Source organism: Aquarana catesbeiana, linkage group LG13, assembly GCF_042186555.1.
Source record: "Aquarana catesbeiana isolate 2022-GZ linkage group LG13, ASM4218655v1, whole genome shotgun sequence".
Classification (NCBI taxonomy): Eukaryota; Metazoa; Chordata; class Amphibia; order Anura; family Ranidae; genus Aquarana; species Aquarana catesbeiana.
The window spans coordinates 78,784,275-78,811,590 of NC_133336.1; the positions used below are offsets into that span (position 1 = coordinate 78,784,275).

Sequence of the window (27,316 nt, forward strand, 5' to 3'; positions counted from 1 at the left end):
TTTTCTGATCGTGTACGGGGCTTTAGTTGAACATGTTAGAATCTGATTGGTTACTATGCACAGCTGTACCAGAGATTCTGTGTGCACTAGTTTTAGTAAATCTTCCCCTATGTTTTCGATTTGGTATGTACAACTACAAGACTTTTTTTTTTTTTTTTTCCCCCTTTTTTAAATATTGTATTGTAAAATATAGTAAGTTACAAAAGAGCTGACTAGAAAACAGTACTGTACAGATAATAACAAAGTCGGTGCTTCGGGAGCATGTATAAGCAATGGGGACACAGCCCCTATACCATACAAAATTAATTAACATGCCTGAGATTGTTATATCTAAGTTATAGCTTCTTGGCAACAAGGGATTTATGTTATGTGCCAAAAACTAAGTGCTATAGATTTTCAAGGTGTCCTAGTTGTGATAGAAACCATACATTGCCCTTATAACCGTGGTGTTGAGCTGTAGATTTGTATAGGAGGAATGCTCTAAGCAAAATAGGCATTACTGTGCGGCAAATGAAAGGGACAACCAACTTGTTACAGGGAATCGCATCAGCTAAATAGAGTGGGCCCAATGCTACCTTAGGCAACACCCAAATAGGGCCCGTCGACAATGTAAGTAAGGCAGGGAACCCCACGTAGCTTGAAAGAAGAATAGGAAAGTGGGAACTACAAGACTTTTTAAAGTTTCTCCTATGGATAATAACATTTACATAGTTTGTCGCTGTTGCACAATTTGACATGTTTATTTACTCGGCGTAACATCACTTTTTATATTTTACCAAGCAATTGGGTATTATATTGTGTTTTTTGTGCATTGAAATTCAAAAAACTGTATTTTTTCCAAAGTTGTGTTTGAAAAACTGCTGCACAAATACTGTGTGACATAGAAAACTGCTTTAAAAAAAGATATAATGTTTGGGGATTTTAAGTAATTTTTCAAGCAAAAGAATACTGATGTTTACATGTAAACAAAATTTTTTAGAAAAGGCCCAGTCTTCAAGTGGTTAAAGGGTTTGTTCATGTTTACCAAAAAACTACCTTTTCAGGTAAGAGACGCCTATAGATATAAGCAAACTATACAAAATTTGGCCAAAGCTAAATAATGCATTTTGCTATAGGTGTAGGCCGCCACCTGAAGCCTGACTGAAAAACTCTAAGATATGGCATCGTCCCATGCTGCCTTGTTGCTAGGACATTGTTAAGACACTTCCAGCCAATTCAAACCCCCATACATACACTTTCTCTCCCCTGTCACAGTAGCTTAGTGATGCTGCAACAGATGACGTAGTGGACAACACATGTGGGGGGTATGGAAGCTTAATCCAGTGATAGGGATGAGCAGTAATGGCTGGGATTTTCTTCGCAACAAGGCAGGACAGGCTGATGTCATCTCTGATGCCATAGCCGCATAGGAAGTTTTTTTGGTAAAAGATGAAATAACCATTTAAAACATAAGCAAAGCACCATAAAACCTTATGTGTTTGTTACTTCTATATACTGTAAAACGAAGATGATCAGTGCGGGAGAAAGTGAACAATCTGTGAGAGTATTATGTGTACACCTCTCTACATTATTTGTGGTCAGTAATGTGATAGCATTACAGCTGTTTTGCAGACGCTCCTTTAGTAATGCTTGTCTCGGGCACTTACCTGAACATAGAATAGTTCTTCTCTTAATATAGGTGATTAACGTGATGTATCTATTTTTTTTTAATTAATTTTATTTTCTCCCGTAGCCTCGGACTGTAGCTGGGTTCCGTGGAACGGTTAGGTATGCTTCTGTCAATGCACACAGGAACCGGGTAAGTGGTTTCAGTTAATTTTGTACTGATTAAAAAAAAAATATATGTATAAAATTAATAATGTAATGCAATAAACCATTAACAAATCTCTAGGGAATGCACATGAGCATTGAATATAGCAAGAAGGTAGGTAAAGTAACTACAGATCCCATGAGACCATCCATCTATAAGGTAGGGTAACCAGGTTAGACAGGCATAGGATCGTAGGATCGTATGTAGGCCTGCTGTCAGTAGTGCCTAAATGAAAACACAAAGACCAACAAAATCCTAGAGTGTTTTTGCAGTTTGTGATATTTCTTCTATGTTAATATATTAGTATATTGTTTTTGTTTGCTAGGATTGGTGTCCTCTGTGCTTGAGAACCAAAGGCTAAAAACCTGTTAAATTTGTCATCTAGGAATCCTGACCCTCTTTATTAGCAGAATCGATAAGGCAAACCTCCTTAGGAATGAAGGTTAAATTGAGCCTTTGTTTTAAACAGCGTATTAACTTTTACACCTATGCAGGTGCAACAGTACGAGTGCAACTTTGCATGATTTCGCATGTCGTGTTTAGGGCAGCCCATTCATTTCAGTGGGCTGCCCTGCATGTGAAAATTTGCACGAAAGTGCATGGACCTTTTTTTTTTTTTTTTTATTATTATTATTATTATTTATTTATTTTAAATCGTGCTGCACCAAAATGCATTGTACTGTTTCCATGTGTTTTGGCACACAAATCAGCAAGGTACGTTGGGGTGCCATTAATAATTGGCACCACCGCATGCATGCAAAAGGGATGTGCTCTTTTTTTCGTGTTGCAAGAACGTGCCTATTGCGTGCGTTCCGGCAATGCACAAATCTGAACCAAGCCCTCGCCAGCACATTAGTGCTTGCATCCTTTTCACTCCACTTATGCTCTTTTTGCTTTCCTATGTAATGTACAAATTGTAGCTTACATGAGGCTATGGACTCCCTATGTAATGAGACTGATTGGCCTAGCGAAGGCCTTTTAACTCATTGTTAAAAGGTATCAGTCAGGAGAAGGGTACAAAAGAATTTCCAAGGCATTAGATATACCATGGAACACAGTGAAGACAGGCATCATCAAGTGGAAAAAATATGGCACAACAGTGACATTACCAAGAACTGGACGTCCCTCCAAAATTGGTTAAAAGACGAGAAGAAAAACTGGTCAGGGAGGCTGCCAAGAAGCCTACAGCAACAATAAAGGAGCTGCAGGAATATCTGGCAAGTACTGGCTGTGTGGTACATGTGACAACAATCTCCCGTTTTCTTCATATGTCTGAACTATGGGGTAGAGTGGCAAGACAGAATCCTTTTCTTACGAAGAAAAACATCCAAGCCCGGCTAAATTTTGCAAAAAACAAATCTGAAATCTCCCAAAAGCATGTGGGAAAATGTGTTATGGTCTGATAAAACCAGGGTTGAACTTTTTGGCCATAATTTCAAAAGATATTTGGCGCAAAAACACTGCACATCACCAAAAGAACACCATACCCTCAGAGAAGAAAGGCAATGGCAGCATCATGCCTTGGGGTTGTTTTTCTTCAGCTGTAACAGGGGCCTTAGTCAAGGTAGAGGGAATTTTTTTTTATGGTTATCGGTTTTTTAGAAATAAAATACACCCTTTTTTATCTGCACTATGTGGAAGCAATTTTCTTTTCTCCACATATTATCCTGATGTGAGTGGGTATCCTGCCCAGGTATATTCACCTTCCAAGATCCAACTCTGATGTTCCTGACTTGGCGGTAGGTTCGGAAGTTTCCTCTGGCTTTTCCCTGGATTATATCCTAGAGATCCGAATTACCTGGATTTCTACACACCTGCCCTGTGTGGCACATTGCACAATGCAAAGTAGACCTGCGTGGTAAATCATTGGGCGTTTTAACTGCGTTGTGATATTGAAATGATTTGATGAGACTCCTGAAACACAATGCAGTGATTTTGAAAAAGAGTGTGTGTATATGTGTGTGTGTGTGTGTGTGTGTGTGTGTATATATATATATATATGTATATATATATATATATATATATATATATATATATATATATATATATATATATATATATATATATATATATATATATATATTCAGAATTTCTGGACAAAACAAATACTATATTTAGTTATTATGGCTATAGACCTATACTTCCTCACCATAAAGATCTCATGTTGCATTGTACAGAGGTTTGATTTTTTTTTTTTCCTTTTCAGAATTATAGCAATCATTATTATAAAGCTGCTTGAATGTATTTCCAAAAGCAAATGGCTCCATTTATTCTTCACTCACATTCTGTCACTGTAGGAGATGGGCCGTCATGACGATCTGTGGTCCCTTTTCTACATGCTGGTTGAGTTTGTGGTTGGTCAGCTTCCCTGGAGGAAAATTAAAGATAAGGTAAATGTGCTAGATTTCCACATTTATTTAAAAGTACATACATTTATCTTTAGATATACATGTTGAACTATTGCACTCTTCAGGTTTTTGCTGATTGCCAGAGCATCTTTTTTTCTAAAAATGGTTCCTAGAAAGAATTACTGAAATTAAATAATTTTACTCTTTGCACTGGTAAAAAAATTAGTCAAAGTTCCCAGTATGGAAAGACGGGTCTCAAGGGAATCGATTGCAATGTAAAATTTACATGAGAAGGCTCGCTAAGAAGCTGTGATTTTCCTGTAATTTTTACCATTGCAAGTTCAATTTTAATGTCCCCTCTGAAAACCAGTAGTAATTGAGAACCAATGAGTAATTCACCTTTTTTCTGTGGCCTTGAACACGTGCATTTTGCTGCATAACTGTCCAAGGGTACCTTTACAAATTGCACAATAGTTTGTCTTCTAAAAATAATCCAGGGCATTTTTGGTGGTAATGGGCTGTTCTTTTTAACACTGCACAAGACTCCATACCACCTACATGCACTGTGTCACAATTTAGCCTGCAGTTTCCTGCCTGTGTAAGTTTTACCTCCTTGCTGCAATGCTTCTCCTAGATCTGTGATTTCATTCACATATGTTGAAATAGATGATTATAAGGTATCACCACAGGGCGGTGCTGTGGATAGCAAGCTAGTATATATAAATGTGCAACATCCCATTGATTGATGATAAGTCCTCATGCACACGGACGTTTTTACAGCAGCTTTTTTTAGCTTTTTTTGCAGCTTAAAAAGGCCTGTCTATGTTAGTCTATGGCTTCATGCCCACCTAGGCGTTTTTGAGCTGCAAGTGGCATAGGCGTTAAGCTGTAAAAAAAACCCAGGACCAGTGGGTTCTGTGAGACGTTTTTCAGCTGTAAAAACGCTCTAACGCTCAAAAATGCTCAAAAACGTCATTCACCAACATTTTTTAGCGTTTTTGATCCATTGAAAAAAAAAAACGCTAAAAAACTCTATTGCAAAAACGCTGAAAAACACTGAAAAAAGTTAAAAAAAATCACTGCAAAGATACTGGCGTTTTCATAACGTTTTTTTTAACAGCCTGTGTGCATGAGGGCTAATGGTGAAAAGATTGGTACTGGACTTTATAGGCACTGAGATACACAAAAGTTATGGATACAATTATTTTTATTAACAGATCGTTTAAAAAAAAGCACAACCAGACAAAGACTACTTTAAAAAACTTTGCAAAGTAAAGATCGCCTATATGCTTTTACAACACATAACCCAAGTGCCAGGAGGTATACTCCTGAATAATTAAGACTTTGTTCTTGTTGAAACAACAATTGGTGTTCTATCAGGCTGGGTGTGAGTTGATCATAGTACAGTAGCTCCGCTCTACAGGTTACGCGTGTAAATGTTTCTTCAGGAGTTTAGGCATGCATTAGTATATACATCACCCAGGAGTAGATAATAGAGTAGGTTAATGTCCAAGATAGGACAGATGTTGCAGGCAAATGTCAACAATTGTATGACTGGTTCATGAAGGTGGAAACAGTGTTGAGCCCCAGTTCAGCAATAATTACACAAATAGCATAGGATAGCATACTGGATAGAAGAAAGGCATAGGAAAAGCCTGTAGTTCCTAAACAGCAGTCAAAACTTCAAAGCGTCTAAGGAGAGTGATTTCTCAATAGCTGCAGCAAAGGGGTAGTCAGTATATCCTGATCTAGGTGGGAAAAGAAATGTTCCATAGTCAAAATGGCTTTAGATAACCGCTTCATTTCAGGACAATACCATATAAGCTACAGATCACAAGAGCAACAGATACATACCATAAATGTGAATCTGCATTAGGATAACCACCGCTCCAAAGATCATTCAACAAAAGGGTGATAGGGATGTAATACATTGCGCCCATTTATGCATCCATCTCAGGCCCAGACGTCCCGCGGGCCACGCCCACAGTGGCATCAGACAGCCCGGCCATGAGGTCACTGCGCCGGCGCCTGCCGTTCACACATGCGCCGCATGATGCAGCCCAAGGAAGATCACAAAGCAGCGATCTGAGGAGGACCACCCAGGGGAACAGCGCCCCCTGGCCAGACCTCCACACGCCGCGTCCCCTAACCAGCGTTAGGGGACTGGTAGTACGACGCTGGGTGGCCGTGTAGCTGCAAAGTGCTGCCCCCAGGGGGGCAAAGGGACCACGGCCAAGCCCAGATATGAACAGGGAAAACAAACAGATTGGAGACCCATAGGACCCCACATAGGCATAAGTATATATTGCATTTAGAAAAGTTTTTAATCAAAAACAAATTGCTAGTGTAACCAGTTAAAGAGTTCAGACCAAGCCATAGATTAGCTTTAACTGATATTGGAGAGGATTAAGCAGGTATTGACCCCGCACAGGAAATGGTGATGTCCTAACGACAAACAATATATACACAAGCATTGAACAAAGTCAAATTGACTGGCAAGGAATGACAAAACAAGTAAGGACACAGCAAATCCCAAACTACAAAAAATACAAAACATAGGGATGGCTGTCAAATTATGAACTAATAGGCCCCATAGGATACCCCCCAAAAAAGGGATCTCTTAGAGGCATCCGGGACCATGTATGGCCATACAAATTACAGCAACCATCCTGTTCAACAATACAAAACAGGATAACACACACAGGCAAAAGTGCTCGACCGAACAGATCAATGTTGCAGAACCAAAGACTGGGGCCTTAGAAGAATGGTTTACAGGACTGAGTTTCGTTAATTCCTGGAGCACAAGTGGCGTTGAGGCGTTCAATCCACAAAGTTTACTTATTAATAATTTTTTTATCCCATTTGCCTCCCCTAGGGTCCTTGGGGACTACAGCTAGGGCAATAAAAGAGACATAAGATGTGTCAAATATATGGTATAAATCTAGATGTCTGATCACCGGAGTAAGCATCTTCCCATTCGCAGAGTAATATACATTGGTTGTTGATTCTTTGTCTAAACTGTCGAGCCATTTTGCCAACATGGGAAAACTCCACATCTGCATAACATTAGGTATTCAATCCCCTGTGTTCCACAATTGGGGGAACAGTTTATCCCAAATTGTTTTGCCATTGGGGAGCAGGGAACTAGTACCTGAACGTATCCATGGGCAAAATAAACATTTTCCACATTTGTAAATGCCTCTATTTTGCCTTGAAGAAGTTGGGGTTTGGGAGTAATGACTAGAAACCAGTCTGTCCATTAGCTAGTTTGCCCATCTATACACGACCTCAGGACGTTGTCCTATATATTTCCTGAGTATGGGGTCTTCATTCAGTAAGTGTCAATGATTGGTAAGCATGTTAGGTTGAAAATCTAGTAATCATGATTGAGGTTTTCGTGTTTTGAACAGAACAGTATTCTGTGGTTGCTGTAATGCTTTTTTGTATGCTTGCCATAATGTCAATTTACTCCTCTTGAAATAGTAGAATTGGGAATAATGGACCATTGTTTATATATGTATGAATTTTATGTGAATTTTTAAAATTCGATATTCTTATACGTGCATATAAAGTCCATTATTCCCAATTCTAGTATTTCAAGATTATGTGGGATGTGGCACAATAATACTATTAGGTGTTTGATTGCCACCTAAGGGCACTGCAATCTTTTCAATTGCTTACTATAACCTCTGCCTAAAAGGCATTGACGTAGTAGTTTGGCTTGGGTTTTAAAGTCCACTAGGTGTGTACAGTTACGTCGGAGTCTAATGTATTGTGCGTAGGGAATGCTGTTATCACATGTGGTGTTTGGCGTCTGTACTAGCCTATGAGCCTGCTATTCTGTGGGTTTATATTTTATTTCCCTTCAATCACTTCCTAGCCCGCCTCCCAGTCTGCTTCTTTATATAAGATATGCTCAATGCACCCCCTATTGCCTGAGCAACTTCCTAGTTCTCCGAGATCCTGTTTGCCTATTATTACGTGTATTCATTGTCTAACCTTCCATGTACCAACTCTGGCTTCTTCTACCATTTTTTGCTTGCCTGCCACCCTCCCTGACTGTTGCTTGTTTCCTGGATTTCATTCTGTCTCCTGCCATTTGTACTCTGAACACGTGAGTGGTCTCCACCTCTTCAGCTAGGTGAACCGGGGGGCCGCGACCTGGTTCCAGTTTGCTGCAAGTCCATCCCCACCACTAAAGGCCCTGGTGAAGATGAAGGCTGGGGCTTAGACTCCGCTCCCTGGGGAACCCGGAGTTAGCGATCTACAAGGGCTCACTATCACTGTAACCTGACACTGTGAGGAACACTTGTATTTCAGATGAATATACTGGGCATGGTGGTGACCGCCACTAAGACTACCCTATGAGGTGCTGCAGAATAGAGCAGCTTCTGCTCCTTGTTGGCCTTTACAGTTTTTTTTTAGTTCTGTTTTATCCTGCTCTGTCTGCCAGTTCACTTAAACTCAATAGGGTAATATAGTGGTAAACCAAAAAGCATGGCTTATGCTTTGTGAATGGTTGGTTTGACAGTTTGGTGTAGGTTTGCAAAAAGTGTTTAGGTCATCCAATTGGTATTTTGTGCAGTAATAAAAATACTGATTTGCTTTATTTGTGTGCTGAGCTGGAAGTATGTACAGTATGTGAGCATTCTAGGGTGTGTGGGGTCTTGGGGTGCTGAGGAGCTTAGTTGGGAGTGCTTAGGTTTATTATCTGTCATATGACAAGTTTACCTTAAAAAATCCTTACTTTTAGTCTGGTGAAACCTATGTCACCAATACCATACGTAAAAAGAAGTCTCTTCAATGCCCAGAGAGTCCCAGAAAGTAGTTAATCTTCAAATCAGCCTTATCCAAAAGAAGAAAAAGTTTTGGCTGGACACACACTTTAAAGTAGTTAAAAGAGGTTTGTTTTTGTGTTTTTTTTTTTTTTTTTTTTTTTTAAGCATTCTTACTTAGGTGGATGCAGCCTCGGTCCAAAGCTGCATCTTTCCCCTGCTGGCTCTAAGGCTGAAAACTGAGCGATCAAACATCGCTGATCGCTCAGGTTCTCAGTGCTTTGTGAGCAGAGAGCTGGTGACTATCAGCTGTTCTCTCCTCTGCCCCCCAGACCCCGCGCCCCCAGCTCACTGGAATGCTGGGCTGTGGAGGGGGTGTGAGCAGCTGGCTCCGGCTCTCAGCGGCTCTGAGAGGCTGAGCCGGGTGGCGGTCCAGGTATCTGGGTGGATCCCGACCATATGGTTCCGATCTTTTCCCAGCCTGGGCTGGCACTGTGACGTCAGCCGATAGCGGACTTCATCCTGCTGTCTGAAAACGAGTCACAGGGGTGCAGAACGTACTACACTCCTGTGATCCCTAGAAGTACAAACAAACGAATTTTGGCTGTACTTCTCTTTTTTTTTTTTTTTTTTTTCAATTTCCGACGTATTTTTTTTTTTTTTTTTTTGAGCTAGGTAGATAACATTTGTAATGAAATATGTTTTTCTTATCTATGTGTCCTTGTATCTCCTAACTACGTAATTTGTTTTCATAGGAACAAGTTGGCTCCATAAAAGAACGCTATGAGCATCGCCTTATGTTGAAGCACCTTCCCCCAGAGTTTTATGTGTTCCTAGAGCACATCAGCGGTTTGGATTACTTCACCAAACCAGATTATCAGGTAACACTGCATGCATCCAGTTATACAGAGATGATACTGAAAAAGGACAGTAGCCAATGTCATGCAAGAAACACATGTACTGACTGATATGTTCCAAGTAAAGCTTCTTATTCTGTCCTAAATGTTTTGTGTCTGAGCTTCCTTTTTGTCCGTTTCAGATTTGTCCATTTCAGATATTGTTCTCAGCATATAAGCATTTGCACCAATCACTAAAAGAGATTGGTGCAATCTGGAATAGGAGTTTGAAGTCTTAGCTTTTATATCCCTGGGCAGGCAGTACATATAAATATGTACAAAGGTAAAAATTGCAAAAATACAAGATGAAAAAGGACATACCAAAATTGGCTATGAACTAGAAGAGGAGAAAAACAGAACCAAAACATTACTGTTTTGGACCATAGTTTATCCTGCTGGTGGGAACAGACTGAGCGTAAGCAATCTGCCTTTTTCAGAACAGGCTCATCTGCTGTTCATTTTCTACAAGTGAAAATGTAGGACAGACTTCAACCCTTTGACCAATTACCTCGGGGGGGGGGTGTTGCCTCACCTGCTGACAGGAGAGGTCTTTCCTTCTTAAGTGGCTGTAGGTTATAAGGACTAGCTGATTCTGATAGCTTGGTCGTAGTTAGGATTTCCAGTGCCAGGACATTGGCCCTATTACAGCACATGCAAATGCAACGCGGCTTCTACAATTGTGACCAAAACTATTATTGCATCCTTAAGTTCTTCAGCAAGGTTGGGGTATACCTTTTTGCATCTGCTTATAGCTCAAAATGCACACAAATCTTTTTAATTTCTCTACGACTAATATTTTGGACTTTTTTTGAGGTAAAATATAATAAATCTGATCTTAAAGCTGGCCATAAATGGTCAGACTCCCGACTGGTTCAGCAGGGAATGAACGAGATTTAAACAATGTGTGGGCATGCTGAATGTGCCCAAGTTGATCGATCGAGGTACAACCAGCCTGTTGGATTTTTCATGTGATTATTGCTAGGGACGGTTACAGCCTGTTTCTGTAATAATACTGAACCAATAGAATATCCATGATATCCTACCACTTTATATCTAATGTTAAACTGGTACTTACCGATTGTCGTCTTTGTCTTTCTGCAGCTCCTTTTATCGGTCTTTGATAACAGCATGAAATCCTATGGAGTTGTAGAAAGTGACCCTTTTGACTGGGAGAAGAGTGGCTTGGATGGTTCTCTAACTACCACAACAACATCAACCACCCCTCAGCTTCACACTCGCCTAACCCCTGCTGCTATTGGGTATGGATCAAGACATGCTAGGCTGTGATTTGGGCTGAGTTCACACTACCATTTAGAGCAGGCGTTTGAGAGGCGTTAAAAAGGCCCATCAAATGCCGATGCACAAGATACAATAGACAGCACATAGTGCTGTTCACACCAAGCACTAGCGTTGCTTCAAAATTGAAGCCTCATGTCGAGTCAGGAAGCACTTGAAGCCTTTCAACGCCTCTCATTCAAGTCTATGGTAACTCCTTGCAAATGCTCTGGCAGGCAGTTGCAGAGCGGCTGCAGGGCGGTAAGATTCGTTCATTTACTGTAATGGAATAGGCATTTGTGAAACCGTTTTAACACTTGTCAAACACTTCAAAGCGGCCCATAGGGCGTTTGGGGGAGCATTTTTAACTCCTCATTAATGCTTGTAAAATGCCTGTCTAATGCCCATACTAAAGCTCATTGACACCTGTCTGACGCCCATACTAACGCCATACGAACGCTATAGGAGCATTTGTTGAACGTTAGAAATGTAGTCAAGTGTGATCAAGCCCTTAGACCAGGGATATGCAATTAGCGGACCTCCAGCTGTTGCAGAACTACAAGTCCCATGAGGCATAGCAAGACTCTGACAACCACAAGCATGACATGCAGAGGCATGATGGGACTTGTAGTTTTGCAACGGCTGGAGGTCCGCTAATTTCATATCCATACCTTAGACTGAGGCCAAAATAAAAAATGATTTTAGCTAATTTGCAATTTTTTAAATTCACTTTTTACTTTAAGTATTTCTAACGGCGAAATGCTTTTTACCTTAAAGAGGAAGTAAAGCCTCTTAAAAAACACCCTGCAAGGCAAAGGCATAATGAGCTAGTATGCATAGCATAGCATACTAGCTCATTATGAATTACTTACCTGAGGTCGAAGCCCCGGCATCGGCCCTCGTTTGCCTCATCCAACATCTATCCCGGAGTGACTTCCGGGTATCGCGGCTCCGGCTGTGACTGGCCGGAGCTGTGATGACGTCACTCCCGCGCATGCGTGCTTGTGCCGCCACTAACGGCATGATCGCCGTTAGAGACGGCACGATCAGTGCACCTGCACCCGATGTCTACGGCGCATGCTCCGTAGACATTGGTGCCGCTATTCCTGCAAATATCTCCTAAATCTTTTAGGTTTGGGAAATATTTCTTGCACCTACAGGTAAGCCTTAATCTAGGCTTACCTGTAGGTTAAAGTGGTTGTAATGGGTTTACAACCACTTTAATAACACTCTGTTCAGTAAGGTAAAAAATCTTCCAATAGCTCCCCCCCCCCCCCCCCCACCACTGAACAGTTACCTAATACCTCTAATGATCCAACACCATTCCCGCCGGCAGCCCCGCTCTTCTCTCTTCCTGGATTTACAGGCTACACTGAGTGCAGCAGAGCCCAAAGGGTCAGTCAAATCCTTTGAGAAGGAAGCTGGGGGGGCGTGGCTGAGCGGCACTGTGTGTGTCCTGTGGACACACCTAGCCCAGCTAAGGAGCGTGCCCACACGGGAGCTCCATAGCTTTTGCTATGGGGGATCTCGCAGGGATGGAGAGGACAGTGCCAGCGGGGGGCCAAAAAAGAAGTAAGAGACCGTCTCTGTGCAATATTGTTGCACAGATCAAGTAAGTAGAACCCTACCCCCCCCCCCCCCCCAGTCCTCTTCCAGGACAGCTTACATGAGTGGCTTCTCCCACCAGGAAACACATGATCCAAGTTTTCTTTAGAAGCCCTAACATGCTCCAAAGCACTCAGTTTCATGTGTTTTCTCTGGCCAGATAGGACACATCCCCAGTTTGTTTTTTTGCTATCAGGCCAGCATGCAGGATGCAGGGGCCTCCTGAATATGGTTACCTTTTTTACAGGGCAGGGGCTTTAGGAGTTTGTCCTCTACTCGGGATCACCAGAACCTCTTATGGATTCTATTGTTTCACTATGATTGGTTGCTGAGGGATCTCCCAGCAAGCTGTCCCAAGCAACCCTCTTGGGGAGAGGGGATTGCTGCCTGGTGGTTATCAGTAGTAACCAGAGGGTTACTCCTTGAGGAGAGGAGCCATGTCTTTTGCATACCTGTTGGGCTGAAACAAAGGAGTGCTCTTCAAAATGGTGGCCCTAGTGCAGGGAGCACATGGGGCTGTCTCTGGTATCCTCTTGGCCTTGTGATGATGTCAGGTTTTAATAAAAAACATTGGGTTTAGTTCTGTTTTAAAAAGATTCTAAAGCCATCAATTTAATGGTTTCCCAAAATGATTACATTCAAGGCATGCGATGATTGGTGGCTGTACACACTGACCAAATGTTGGCCGGTTCCTGCTAAACCGGCTACTTTTCGCCCCCTGTGTATGCCCAGCATTACAGTCTGGCTGTAGGTAATGATCAGGTATTTTGACTCCCTATCTTTGTATACTCCTTGTTCACTGCACAATAGATTGTTGTGATAATTGGTACTCCATAAACTATTATATTTAGATGACAGCACCAGAATTAAGTTGCCTTTCTTTGTCCGCTTTCTTTAGCAGCTCTGACACCTGGTAAAACCAAAAGAAAATGTAAACGTTTCAAGAAAGTGTTCCTGGCAGTGGGGTTAATTGACCCTGCTCTTTTTGTATTTCCTTGCTATTTAGCATTGCTCTAGGGCTCTGCTACATATTCCAAAATAAAAATATATTACACATTTAGGATAAGTTCTGTTTTAACACCTCTTCCTGGATTCTGCCATTTTATCATTTTTACCCTCTAATAAATTTTCTGATTAAACCATATTAATTTATACTCCTCGGCCTGCCCTGAGCTTTTGCAACATTCCCCAGATGCTTTCAGCAACTTGCAGATGTACCGAGCATGGCCATAGAGAATGACTGTGTCCACCATTGGCCTGACTTCTGGCCATTATTCTGGCAAGTCTTATTGCCCAAAACTGAAGAGAGAACAAGTGAATAGGACCTATGTGCATGCAAACCTATATTTGTGTGTGCCAATAGTATGAAGTTTAATTAGTTATTTATTTTTTTTACATTTGGTTAAACAGGATCCCCTGTGTCATGTTAGTTGTGTTGTAATAAATGTTTACAACATTGCTACATAATTGGGTGACATTTTAACTTGTAATTATTAGTGATTATTCTGTCTGCATTTGGCTTTATTCTAATCCTTTGCAAAAGGATTGTAATTACTAGCAGCTGCGTAGCTTAAATCCAAACCTGATTTTTGCCCATGAATTGCAAAGCAACAAAATTACTTTAATGCTGACACCAGCAGCATCTTATACCTGCCTTCCCTGTGTTGGCCATGTCCGGAGCCCCCCCAAAAAATTAAGTAAACATTTGACTTAATTCCTTCCTTCTGTGTAAGGCTGGGTTCACACTGATGCGAACTGGATGCAGGTTTACCTGTATCCAATTCGCATGATAGGAGAATGTGACCGGCTGTCAATGGAGCCGGTTCACACATCTCCAGAGCGATGATGGAGAGCATTGCACAGTGGTCCTGTGCATCTTTGGCTTCATTTCAGGTCCAAATTCAGGCAAAAATTCAGGCCTGATTTGTCCCTAAAACAGAGAACAGGGACACCCCGGACCCCTGCTGTGATCCGCATCCGTATTAAGTGTGAACCCAGCCTTCCAGTGCTTGGGCTTGGTGATGATTGTCCAGTCAAAAATCTAGTGCTGTCTTACAGGTGTGGAGAGATTGCCCTTTGCTCTGTGTACATTATAAGTCATGATGCACAGCCAAAAAGGGTATTCTGTCTTTTCTCCAGGTGGCTGAAGGGAAGGTACATGCACTATATTACCATAAGTATAGTGGCGCATGCCCTTACACGCACATGAACTTAAATAGCATCCCAGTCTTAGCCCGTAGGGTACAATATTGAGTTGGCCCACCCTTTGCAGCTATAACCGGTTCAACTCTTCTGGGAAGGCTGTCCACAAGGTTTAGGAGTGTGTCTATGGGAATGTTTGACCATTCTTCCAGGAGCACATTTGTGTGTCAGGCACTGATGTGGGCGAGAAGGCCTGACTCGCAGTCTCCACACTAATTTATTCCAAAGGTGTTCTATCGGGTAGAGGTCCGCACTCTGTGCAGGCCAGTCAAGTTCCTCCACCCCAAACTCGCTCGTCCATGTCTTTATGGACCTTGCATTGTGCATTGATGCACAGTCATGCTGGAACAGGAAGAGACCATCCCCAAACTGTTCCCACAAAGTTGGGAACATGAAATTGTCCAAAATGTCTTGGTATAGTGACACCTTAAGATTTCCCTTCACTTGAACTAAGGGGCCAATCCCAACCCCTGAAAAACAACCCCACACCATAATCCCCCCCTCCACCAAATGATTTGGACCAATGCACAAAGCAAGGTCCATAAAGACATGGATGAGCGAGTTTGGGGTGGAGGAACTTGACTGGCCTACACAGAGTCCTGACCTCAACCCGATAGAACACCTTTGGGATGAATTAGAGCGGAGATCAACATCAGTGCCTGACCTCACAAATGCGCTGCTGAAAGAATGGCTGTAAAGGGTGGACCAACTCAATAATGAAACCTACAGACTAAGACTGGAATGCCATTATAATTTATGTGCATGTAAAGGCAGGCGTAACCAATACTTTTGGTAACATAGTGTATGTGCAGCTGGAGGGGCTGGCATTTAAAATTATCTTGCTAGACAAAGCACAAGTTCATTTTAAAATTTATATTGCATGAACTCCCTTTGCAAAAGGATACATTTCCCAATAATAGCAAGTAATGCTCACAATCTCACCATCCGTCACCCTATTTTAACAAAATTCACTCCTCATGTTGTCTTCCTCTGTCATGAACTTTAACACTAAGCGAATAATCCCATTTATCTATCAGGATTGCAAATGCCACACCCATACCTGGAGACCTGCTGCGTGAGAACACAGATGAAGTGTTTCCAGATGAACAACTCAGTGATGGCGAGAATGGAATTCCAATGATGGTCTCCCCTGAAAGGATCCCTGGATCACCCAGTCATCAGCGCCCGCAGGAGAAAGATGTTTGGGAAGAAATGGATGCCAACAGGAATAAGATTAAAATGGGACTGTGCAAGGTACTTACACTTTAACAGATGGTCCAGTTGTGAACTTCTCTTAGGGTTAGCACTCCTATTTTTTAAACTGGGACTTAATTTTGCATTGTGATTTGGAAAACAAAACATTTTAAAGCTCCACTTGAGATAAGCAGATGTCTAAATACACAAGAGGCATGTGTTATTTGTGTCTTTTTTACAGATCTGTGCAGTGGCTCCTTGTGGAACCTTGCCTCTGCAGGAGCTTCCTGTAATAAGATCACTGCTATTCTCTCTCCTTGTGCAGGGTGATTGGTCTTGTATCCGCCCCATAATGTAGTTTTCTGCAGGCAGCCTGTAGAGCAGGGGTCTCAAACTGGCGGCCCTCCAGCTGTTGCAAAACTACAAGTCCCATGAGCCATTGCAAGGCTGACAGTTACAAGCATGACTCCCAAAGGCAGAGGCATGATGGGACTTGTAGTTCCACAACAGCTGGAGGGCCACCAGTTTGAGATCCCTGCTGTAGAGGGTGGAGTTTCCTTTACTCCTCCCACAGCTCTGCTCTTAGTACAGGCTATCTACAGCATAGTGGTGATGTTACTGCTAATTTTACAAGATCTTGTCTGGGTTTGCAAAGGCATAAAGTGGATTTATATGCTGTATGGATGTTAAGTAATGTCTTTGTTTTTTGTGCCTGATGTTCTGCTTTAATAAATTAAAAGTTCACTGAAATGTTTATAAACATTTAATCTTACATTGATAATTGTTTGATCATCTTACACTAATCTGTATAAGATAATTGGTATTGTATGCATAATTCCTCAGGCACACGGCCAAATAGGGGTCCATGCAGTGTGCAGAGCCTGCATAATTACTTTCTTGGGACTTGCTGCTGGCGTGTACAACTGGCCATTGAGATAAAGTAGAAGATGCCGCTATACACTGTTATGCATCAGGGTGGTGTAAAGCATGGGCGTTTGCTCCGAATGCACCCTACCTATGTTCAAAATATACGTCTAGGTGGGGTGGGTACAGGGTGACCTGGGGTGCGAGGAAGTTGGTTGAATGATGCTGGCCATCAGGCTGAGGACAACTAACAGCAAAAAGAAAAAACTGTGAAAGATCTCTAAGCTGCTTCTTTTTTTTTTTTAATCTTGGGCTGTTCCCTTTTAACATGCTGTTTTTGCCTGGAGTTTTAATTTAACGTCCTAAGGCCTTGTTCCCACCCTGTGCGTTCGGGGACCCACACCTGCATGCACCCGCATGTCATATAGTGACACAGCAGCTGTGTGGGATGCTGGCATGAGGATGTATGCAGCACCTGTGCATCCCTGTGCCAGTAAAAGATGGTCGTGCAGAGGGGATGAAGCTAATCGCCCCATGTGACCAGGACCTAAAGCTAAACAATTATAAATGCACTTTTTCCCCTTATAGGAACATTAGTAGGGTTTTAAAATAATATACATTTTTGCATACAAATGTTTTTTTTTTTTTTTTTTTTAGGCTGCTACAGAGGAGGAACATAGTAATGGCCAGGCAAATGGTTTACATAATGCTCCAAGTCTCGGCTCTCCTGTGCGTGTACGATCTGAAACCACACCGCTCGATCGAGATGTCCCCCTTCTGCGCAAACTACGCAACATTCACAGCTTTGAACTGGAGAAGAGAATGACTTTGGAATCAAAACCTGATGCTGACAAGTTCTTGGAGAACTGGTAGGAAAACTTCTCTAGTTTTGGCTTTCCCTCACAGTAGGGTGGGCAATGTAATTTAAACTTAATGCAAATGAAATCCAAAGACTTCCATACTACCGTTTACAATTATGTCTACCTAAAAAGGCAGCTTACACCAATTGAATGAGTTACTAATGTTAATATAAAATTTAAATGATGGGGGGGGGGGGTTCCCTGTATATTACAAAAAAAAGTAAAAGTTTTTTAAAATTTAGTGTAGAGCTGGATAGTACAATCTAGAAGCCAATGTGCATTTTTACATAGGAAATGCCTTTCAATTGGGGAATTGCCCAAAAAAAGAGAGAAGCATAACATAGGTAAAACCCTTGTTGGGGTTTGTAGGTTCTATTTGATGCGAATTTACATTTTTTGATGATTTCTTGCACCATGATATGTGCTGAAATTGTGTACATTTTTGTATTTGGTTCAATTTGATTCATATGTAAACCTTTATTTATAACCATGTTTTTTCAGTAGTTAGGGAAACAGTCACATTTCGATGCAGTGAAAAGTGACAATGTCTTCTGATAGCCCACACTAAGCCTGCCAGCAAAATATATTCACTGATCTATACTTTTCTCATGGGCTCCCTGCTGCAGGAGTCCACAATGGGTGAGCTCCGCTCTTGGTTGCTGTTGTAAATTGCCATATGACAGGGACTACATCTGCATCCATCAGGGTAATGTTTGGACTTGGTGAATGGATGTTCAACCCTAGCACTGTCCACGGAAGAAGGCACATGTTCCCTCATACTTCGAAGCCCTGCTCCAGTAGAGCAACAGAGCAAGTGCTCTGATTGAGTGGCAAGAAAGCATGGATTGGTGAGTATGCCTTGCTGTGGGGTAGGCTATCAGGAGACGTGCCAAGTAAAGCTCCTTACTGTCAAAAGGGAGTGGAGTGAACTGCTGAACCAGTGCTCCAGATTTATTGTTCAATTTTTGACTGTAATATACCTGGATTTTCAACCAAACTATTAGTTTTCTACTTTTAGCTTAGTTGCCTCCTGAAATTGATAGAAGTTGTCCTTTAACAAAATCCACCATAGTAGCTTGGTTAGCTGTGCATTACTGTGTTTTGGCTGATTGCCACAGCTGACTGGCTTAGATGTTCAAGGGTAAGAATTCATATTTGTGTTGTGAAGACAACTCAACTGTTTTCTTTTTAAATGTATTTTTGTTCTTTTGAAAGTGCTGAAAAAGTTCAGAAGGAGGCACATTCAAAAGAGGGACCAGTTGCTGATGGCTCTTCTCCTTCACCTTCTCAACCACGAAAGACACTTGTTGCTCCTGCCTCTACGCATGCAGACCACGTCTGGCATTATGATGATGAGTATGTGCCAGAGGTTTCAAAGCCTGGATCGGCGAGCTCCCCGGAAAACGTGGATGGAGTTATTAGCAATGGGTTTGTAGCTGTGAATCTGAGCTCCTGCCGGCAGGAGGTTGACTCCAAAGAGTGGGTCATTGTGGACAAAGAGCGTGATTTGAAGGATTATGGCTCAAATGGAAATCATGGCCAGAGAGTGACAGGAAGCCCATCAGAAGAAGAACCAGAGGTGCTTCAGGTGCTGGAAGAATCTCCACAAGATGGTCCTCCAAAACCAAGCTCTTGGACAGACAGTAAGGGTCATAATAAACCAGATTCAAGGGTTGGACTTGATATCATGGTTTCTTCAGGAGTGTGTATGGACAAACTGGATGTCATGTCAGGTGCTGCTGGCCAACTGCTTCCAGCGACACCTACAAGTCCTATGGAGGCTCAGGCAGAAGGAGCAATCACTCCGGTAAGAAACTATTAATTTAAAAATAAACCAATCTGAGAGTAAATCTTTTTTTTCCCCAGATTATTTTTTAAAATTTTTGTTCAGCATTCAGACTTTGTGTTTTTAGTAATGTCCTAGGAATGCTTGTTATCTTGCTGTAGAGGGACCCTAAAGTCAGTCACATATTGTTTGATTTAAAATATGATCAGATTTTTTTTAATATACAGCAAGTTGATTTTATTGCTGTATACAGACAGGGCAGACTGCATCAAGTTAACAGTATTGGATTCTAACAAAAATGGACCACCTATTTGTGAAATTTCTAGAAGCACAGATGCTTTCTTATTTTTTACATGACTTTTAAGATGGTGATTCATTTAATTTCAACCCAGAAGACATTGTGAAGTTGTAAATAGAAACTGTGAATCCAATTAAAGGCGTTTAGTAGCTTCTATTTATAATATGTAATGCCATAAACTTTAGTTTGTTTTTGATAGAGTGGGGAAGAATTAGGATTCACGCCAGGTTTTATTGTAGTTGGATACTTCATTGGAGATATTCCTTCACTTCCTGTCTGGTAAAAAGTAGGGTTTTACTGATACTAGTATCAGTGTCGGTGCCAATACCAAGCATTTGCACAAGTATTGGCAAATGCGCCGATGCTTGATCCGATACTTGTTGTATCGGACCAGGCATCCTCAGTGTAGCAGGGGGGGCCGGGCAGCCTAACGGGTGATCGGTGCGGCGGTGGGGGGAGATGCAAGCACCGATCCCCCCCATAGCCTTTCAATAAAGCAGCTGACAGCCACTTCTCCCACTCTCCCTCCTGCAGCTGTCAGCTGCTTTATTTGAAAGGCTATAGGGGGGATCGGTGCTTGTAACTCCCCCCCACCGCCACACCGACCTGTCCCCCTGTGTCCTCCTCTGGCTTCAGGTGTCCTCCCTCCCTCCGTGTCCTCCTCCAGGTCCCCCTCTATATTCTGCGGTTCCTCCTCCGGTCCTCGTGCTCCGCAGGTCCTCCTCCGGGTCCCCCTCTGTGCCCTGCGGGTCCTCCTCTGGTCTCTCTCTGCTCCATGGGTCCTCCTCTGGCCCCCTCCCTCCCAGATCCGTCAGGATGGAGAGCAGAGGAAGGAGCCAGTACATATGTCATCTACCAGCTCCTTCCTTTTTGGAATGCACAGTGATCACTGACTATGTCCATGAGCATAGTAAACTTTGTTTACTATGCCTCAGTGTATGAATGAACCGGAGCCGCTGTCTTCTGTCCATTTATCTTTAGTGTAGCTGAGGCTGCAGAGAAAGGGCATGGGGAATCTGTGTCCTCAGTCCCTTTCTCTGTCTCAAAGGGGAGATGTCAGGGGTCTGTTTAGACCCCTGATATCTCACCAAACCCCCCCCTACAGGGCTGATAAATAATAAAAAGAGAATAATAATTAAAGGTTAAATTGTAAAAATAATAATAATAAAAAACACTATCACTGTAAGTAAAAAAATAAATAAATAAAATTGTAAAAAAAAATAAAAATAAAAACTACTAACGCAGTCCACTCCTTATCAGTGCTGCATATTATTGCCACTGTCACATGACAAAAAGTATTGGTATCGGTTAGTACTTAAAAAAGTCTTAGGCCCCTTTCACACGGGACGGATCCGTGTTGATCCGCCCCGTGTTTATCCGCTGCTCAGCGGGGATCGCTCCGTTTTCCCCAGCTGAGCAGGCAGATGACAGGGCGGGACCCGCACACTGTGCAGGGACCGCCCTGTCAGATCTCCGCTCTCCCCTATGGGGGATCGGAGGAACACGGACCGTCTGTCCGTGTTCATCCGATCCGCTCTGCAGACGGATAGAAAAATAGGATTTTCTTCCGTCCGCAGAATCGGACGAGAGCGGAGCCGGACAACATCGGGTGTTAGCGGATGTACATCCGCTGACACCCGCTATCCCATAGGGATGCATGTATGTCCGTATTTCATCCGAAAACGGATGGATGAAATACGGACATACGGTCCGCATGTGTGAAAGGGGCCTTAAAGTGGTATCGGTACAACCCTGGTAAAAAAAAGGTTGTCCTAGGACAGGAAGTGTGTGGGGGGGGGGGGGAACAAACGCATCAATAAGAAATCTAAGTTTTCCTGGTACAGATTTTCCCTTACGTACCATCTAGTAAAAGGTTGTCCCCAGAACAAAAGGTAGGGGGGATTCTGTGTAATGGAGCCCCAGGTTGCAATAAAGCCTAATGAGATCTAACCTTTCCCCATTCTTCCCATAAACTTGTAAAGAAAATGGAATGAATAGATGATAATTAGTCAGCTTAATATTTTTAAATGATTGCAGAGGATTGAAGTTACTTTGTGTCCTGATGATCACAGGCGTAACATTTGTTTTTGCTCATGCTTAACAATGCTTGGATTTCATGCATTTATCTTAATCAGTGGAGCTTCTATGAGGAAATGCAGACAAAGCCCTACATCCATGACTTGAGCTACAGGTCATTGCATTTGCAAGCATTATTTATTTGTTTTTGTTTTTCCTCCCCCCTCATGACATATTCACAGCTTGGTGCTTCCCACATCCCGTTTTCCTCTACCTCAAGACCTCCTAGCAGTCCCATACGCTTCACAAGCCCTATAACATCCCAGTTGGGTCGCACAGAATCTCCACCCAAGAGAGAGGTTGGCTTCCCCAAGAGTCAGTCAGCCGAGAGCTACTCTTCCTCCTCCCGTTCTGCCGGCCGCAGGAAGCTTCCCGTCACTCCCCATAGTGGCACAAAGTACCCCTCTGTAATTCGAATATCAAAATCCCAGGTGAATTACTTATGTCCATAAGTCAGTTGTCTTGTGTCTCTCCATGTTAGTGGTTTGTGTCCTCACTATTAACAGTAAAACATGTTTGTCCCCAAATTATATCCTAAAGCTCCACATGGAGGAGAGAAAATATTTTATTTGAAACCAATACGTTCTATTGTCCCATTTTGCAATTTTCCAGAATTGAAATAGATTTTACTGTGTTGTAGCGCCACATACCACAGCAAACTACCTAGGCTGTAAGCCAAGTGGCCTAAGAGTACTAGTGATATAGGTCATATGCTTTTTAACATACAGTGTCCTACCAACCAACAACACAGTTGAATGTGAGGACCAATCACAGTCTAGTTATTGTAAAATACAGGCAAGCACAGCACTGTGATTGGTGGATTGGTTAGCAGCCCTACACCTTATGTCTCCACTGCTTTAGCCACAGGCCACCTACAGATCTAGGCTTTGTCAGAATTATTTTTAGGATTCAAATTCCAGAAAGTATCTAGGCTTTCAGATCCATGCCCATTGCTTCAGATGGAAATCTGGAATTTTGGGGAGGATGGGAAAAAAAACAAAAAGACAACACAAGTCAAATTCACTAAACCAGACAGTAGCAGACACTGCTTAGAGTAGATTAGAGGCCTTTATGTTCATGTCAAAATAGTCATGCATATGCAATTTTGTAGTAGACTACCCTGATCCATAAATAAATCAGTTGTAGTGTCTCAGCATTTGTATGAATGTAAACTATAGATTGTTCATATGATGATCTGCTTGGAAAGCAAAGTCTACTATCACAATGATTGCTTAGTTGGATAGCATGTACACGCGGTGGTGTAAACCGTAAGTAATCTAGGATTTATTCAGATGCAGTAATCTGCAATCGCCCCTTCCTATCTTTTTAAGAATACTCCTACTAATTTGTACCTTTTTAGAGCAGAACGTTTTCTTTCTAGAAGTCTTTCCTGTTAGGAAAGACCCATTCACTACCAAAAAACAGCTTTGAAACAGGCACAGAATCTAGCTGCATGAGAAAATCTTCCCTTTGTCCGCTTTCAAAGCTTTCATGTTATGTGTTCAGTGTTGCAAATTGCATGCTTCACTTCCTATAGCTTTCTGTTCCATCTGGTGCTTATTGCAGTAGGTAAAGGTTTTTGAGAAATTATTTTGGTTCCTATTGATTGTGGTTTAGGGTTGTAATCATAATACATTGGTGCCATGTTTGTTACTGCTAAAAATGGTGTGGTGTGATTACTGCTTCTTTCACGGGCAATGTGTTTATGAAATATGTGTAGTCTTCAAAAGAACAACACCTAATTCATGCTCCATTTACATCTGTGTGAATTGGATGCATTTTGAACAGAATCCGATTTTCATGACGTGAAATAACATTGATTTCTACTGAAGCTGTTCACATATATGTGGTGCATCCACGATGCGAATTTAAAAAGCATCCTGTGCATTTTATGGGCACTGCAGTGCGGTTCAGGCGCAAATTCCAGGTTTGAGTGCTATGGAAACACTTTTGAATCGCATGTGTGTTCAGCTCAGTTCAAGTTTCAGTTCAGATTGCTACTACAGGAGTTGACAGCCCTTATCTACTAAGTATTGGCAAGCACGGAATTTGCAGTGGTCAAAAAGTGTCCTGAGCCAAATTTGCTTTAAAAAATGCACCTGAACCACTGAACATGCTTGCTTTTTTTTTTTTTTTTTTTTGTTCACAGTGAAAATGGACATACAATTCACAAAGGACATGTGTGAACCCAGCCTTACTCAGTCTTGATAGTGCTATACCTAGAACTGAGAGTTTCAGATACTTACAGATCAGACCTTTTTTCCCCTCACACTCCCTGCCAACCATCCTATCCTCCTGCTTCAAAGAATTATGCATTACCTCTCCCAACGTGTAAGCCATTATTTTATACAGTGGGGAAAATTATTTTTGCAGATTTTGTAAGTTTGCCCACTTACAAAGAAATGAAGGGTCTATAATTTTTATCATAAGGTATAGAAAATCAACCAAAAATCCAGAAAAAACACGAGTTGCAGTTTGGTGAGTGAAATAAGTATTTGATCCCCATGCAAAACATGACATAGTACTTGGTGGAGAAACCCTTGTTGGCAAGCAAAGAGGTAAGACATTTCTTGTAGTTGGTGACCAGGTTTCCACACATCTCAGGAGGGATTTTGGTCCACTCTTCTTTACAGATCATCTCTAAATCCTTAAGGTTTTTTGGCTGTCGCTTGGCAAAGTTTTATTTCCCTCTATGCATTTCCTATAGGATTAAAATCTGGAGACTGGCTAGGCCACTCCGTGACCTTAATGTGCTTCTTCTTGAGCCACTCCTTTGTTGTCTTGGCAGAATGTTCTGGGTTATTGTCATGCTGAAAGACCCATTCATGACCCATCTTCAGTGTTCTGGCTGAGGGAAGAAAGTTATCCAAGATTTTACAATCTGATTGTATATGCATTTGGCACTTTTTCCTTAGCTTGTTATAGTTTGGGTCACATCCCTAGATCACATTCCAGGGTTTATATATACATTTAGCACTGCATCTTTTCTGTTTTTTATGTTTTATTGCAATTGGTCTTATTGCTGATGTTGGCAACTGTTTGCTATTAGTAGCGCAAATTTCCCCTTTTTACACATTAACTTGACTCGCCATGTTTGGAGGAAGAAAAATGCTGACTATGACCCTAAGATCACCATCCCTACAGTCAAGCACGGGGGTAGAAACATGATGCTTTGGGGCTGTTTCTCCGCTAAAGGTACAGGCTGACTTTGCCGCATTGAGGGGCCAATGGACGGGGCCATGTATTGTAAAATCTTGGATGAGAACCACCTTCACTCAGCAACAACACTGAAGATGGGTCATGGATGTGTCTTCCAGCGTGACAATGACCCAAAACATACCACCAAGGCAACAAAGAAGTAGCTCAGCACATTAAGGACATGGAGTGGAGTCAGTAGACAGACCATAATCCTATAGAAAATTTATGGAGGGAGCTGAAACTTTGAGTTGCCAAGTGACAGCCAAGAAATCTTAAGGATTTAGAGAAGTTTTGTAAAGAAGAGTGGCCCAAAATCCCTCCTGAGATGTGTGCAAACCTGGTAACCAACTGTAAGAACCGTCTTACTGCTGTGCTTGCCAACAAGGATTTCTCCACAAAGTACTAACTCATGTTTTGCTTGGGGATCAAAAACGTATTTTACTCACTGAACTGCAACTTAATTTATAGCATTTGTTTAATGTGTCATTTCAAATCTGCAGGGGATCAAATAATTATTTTCTCTACTGTATAAAACTTTACGAACCTAGCTTTCCAACCTTAGAAAACTACCCCTATGCAGGCCTTAAAAGTTGACTTGCCAAGGAGAAAATTTGTAAAGAAAAAATATACATATACATTTTGCAAACTTTTTAAGGGATAATTGTTACCAGAAATGAAGTAAAAATAAAATCCATTGTAATTATCGCCTTGTGCCAGAAGATCTTGTACGCATACAAAGGTATATGTCTTAGGTGCAGCAGAACATCTGTAGTCGATGACTGGTTAGCAGTGCCCAAGCAGTCAGATAGTGTAGTGTTAACTGTTTAGCAGTGACAAGTACTTGCAAGGTATCTAAGGTGCTTGTTACAGCTGCAGAAGAATCTGCTAAAGTTAAAGTGTAGAGTGTCGACTGCACTAACCCCTATGTTATATCAAATTAATTAAATAACACCTCTCCTATTATGACAGTGAATATATATGTGGGGCAATGAAACTATATATATATATATATATATATATATATATATATATATATATGTATTCAGACCCCCTTAAATTTTTCACTCTTTGTTATATTGCAGCCATTTGCTAAAATCATTTAAGTTCATTTTTTCCTCATTAATGTACACACAGCACCCCATAGTGACAGAAAAACACAGAATTGTTGACATTTTTTCAGATTTATTAAAAAAGAAAAACTGAAATATCACATGGTCCTAAGTATTCAGACCCTTTTCTGTGACACTCATATATTTAACTCGGGTGCTGTCCATTTCTTCTGGTCATCCTTGAGATGGTTCTACACCTTCATTTGAGTCCAGCTGTGTTTGATTATACTGATTGGACTTGATTAGAAAAGCCACACACCTGTCTATATAAGACCTTACAGCTCACAGTGCATGTCAGAGCAAATGAGAATCATGAGGTCAAAGGAACTGCCTGAAGAGCTCACAGACAGAATTGTGGTAAGGCACAGATCTGGCCAAGGCTACAAAAAAAAATTCTGCTGCACTTAAGGTTCCTAAGAGCACAGTGGCCTCCATTATCCTTAAATGGAAGATGTTTGGGATGACCAGAACCCTTCCTAGAGCTGGCCGTCCGGCCAAACTGAGCTATCGGGGAGAAGAGCCTTGGTGAGAGAGGTAAAGAAGAACCCAAAGATTACTGTGGCTAAGCTCCAGAGATGCAGTCGGGAGAGGGGAGAAAGTTGTAGAAAGTCAACCATCACTGCAGCCCTCCACCAGTCGGGGCTTTATGGCAGAGTGGTCCGATGGAAGCCTCTCCTCAGTGCAAGACACATGAAAGCCCGCATGGAGTTTGCTAAAAAACACCTGAAGGACTCCAAGATGGTGAGAAATAAGAGAAGGTAGAACTTTTTGGCCTTAATTCTAAGCGGTATGTGTGGAGAAAACCAGGCACTGCTCATCATCTGTCCAATATAGTCCCAACAGTGAAGCATGGTGGTGGCAGCATCATGCTGTGGGGGTGTTTTTCAGCTGCAGGGACAGGACGACTGGTTGCAATCGAGGGAAAGATTAATGTGGCCAAGTACAGGGATATCCTGGATGAAAACCTTCTCCAGAGTGCTCAGGACCTCAGACTAGGCCCAAAGGTTTACCTTCCAACAA

General features: G+C 41.9%; 1 protein-coding gene across 2 annotated transcripts in view; it reads left to right on the forward strand.

The window, feature by feature from the left end:
- The window catches only part of TTBK2 (tau tubulin kinase 2), a 255,290-nt gene that overhangs the window by 195,773 nt on the left and 32,201 nt on the right, over positions 1–27,316 (forward strand). The window contains exons 7-14 of one of the 2 annotated variants that reach the window (XM_073609369.1): positions 1,733–1,798; positions 4,108–4,200; positions 9,689–9,814; positions 10,931–11,088; positions 15,949–16,165; positions 17,627–17,838; positions 19,045–19,636; positions 22,172–22,420. In XM_073609369.1, coding sequence (XP_073465470.1) covers positions 1,733–1,798; positions 4,108–4,200; positions 9,689–9,814; positions 10,931–11,088; positions 15,949–16,165; positions 17,627–17,838; positions 19,045–19,636; positions 22,172–22,420 — 1,713 coding nt within the window. The remainder of the gene's footprint in view (positions 1–1,732; positions 1,799–4,107; positions 4,201–9,688; positions 9,815–10,930; positions 11,089–15,948; positions 16,166–17,626; positions 17,839–19,044; positions 19,637–22,171; positions 22,421–27,316) is intronic. The other variant, XM_073609370.1, reaches the window with a different exon arrangement.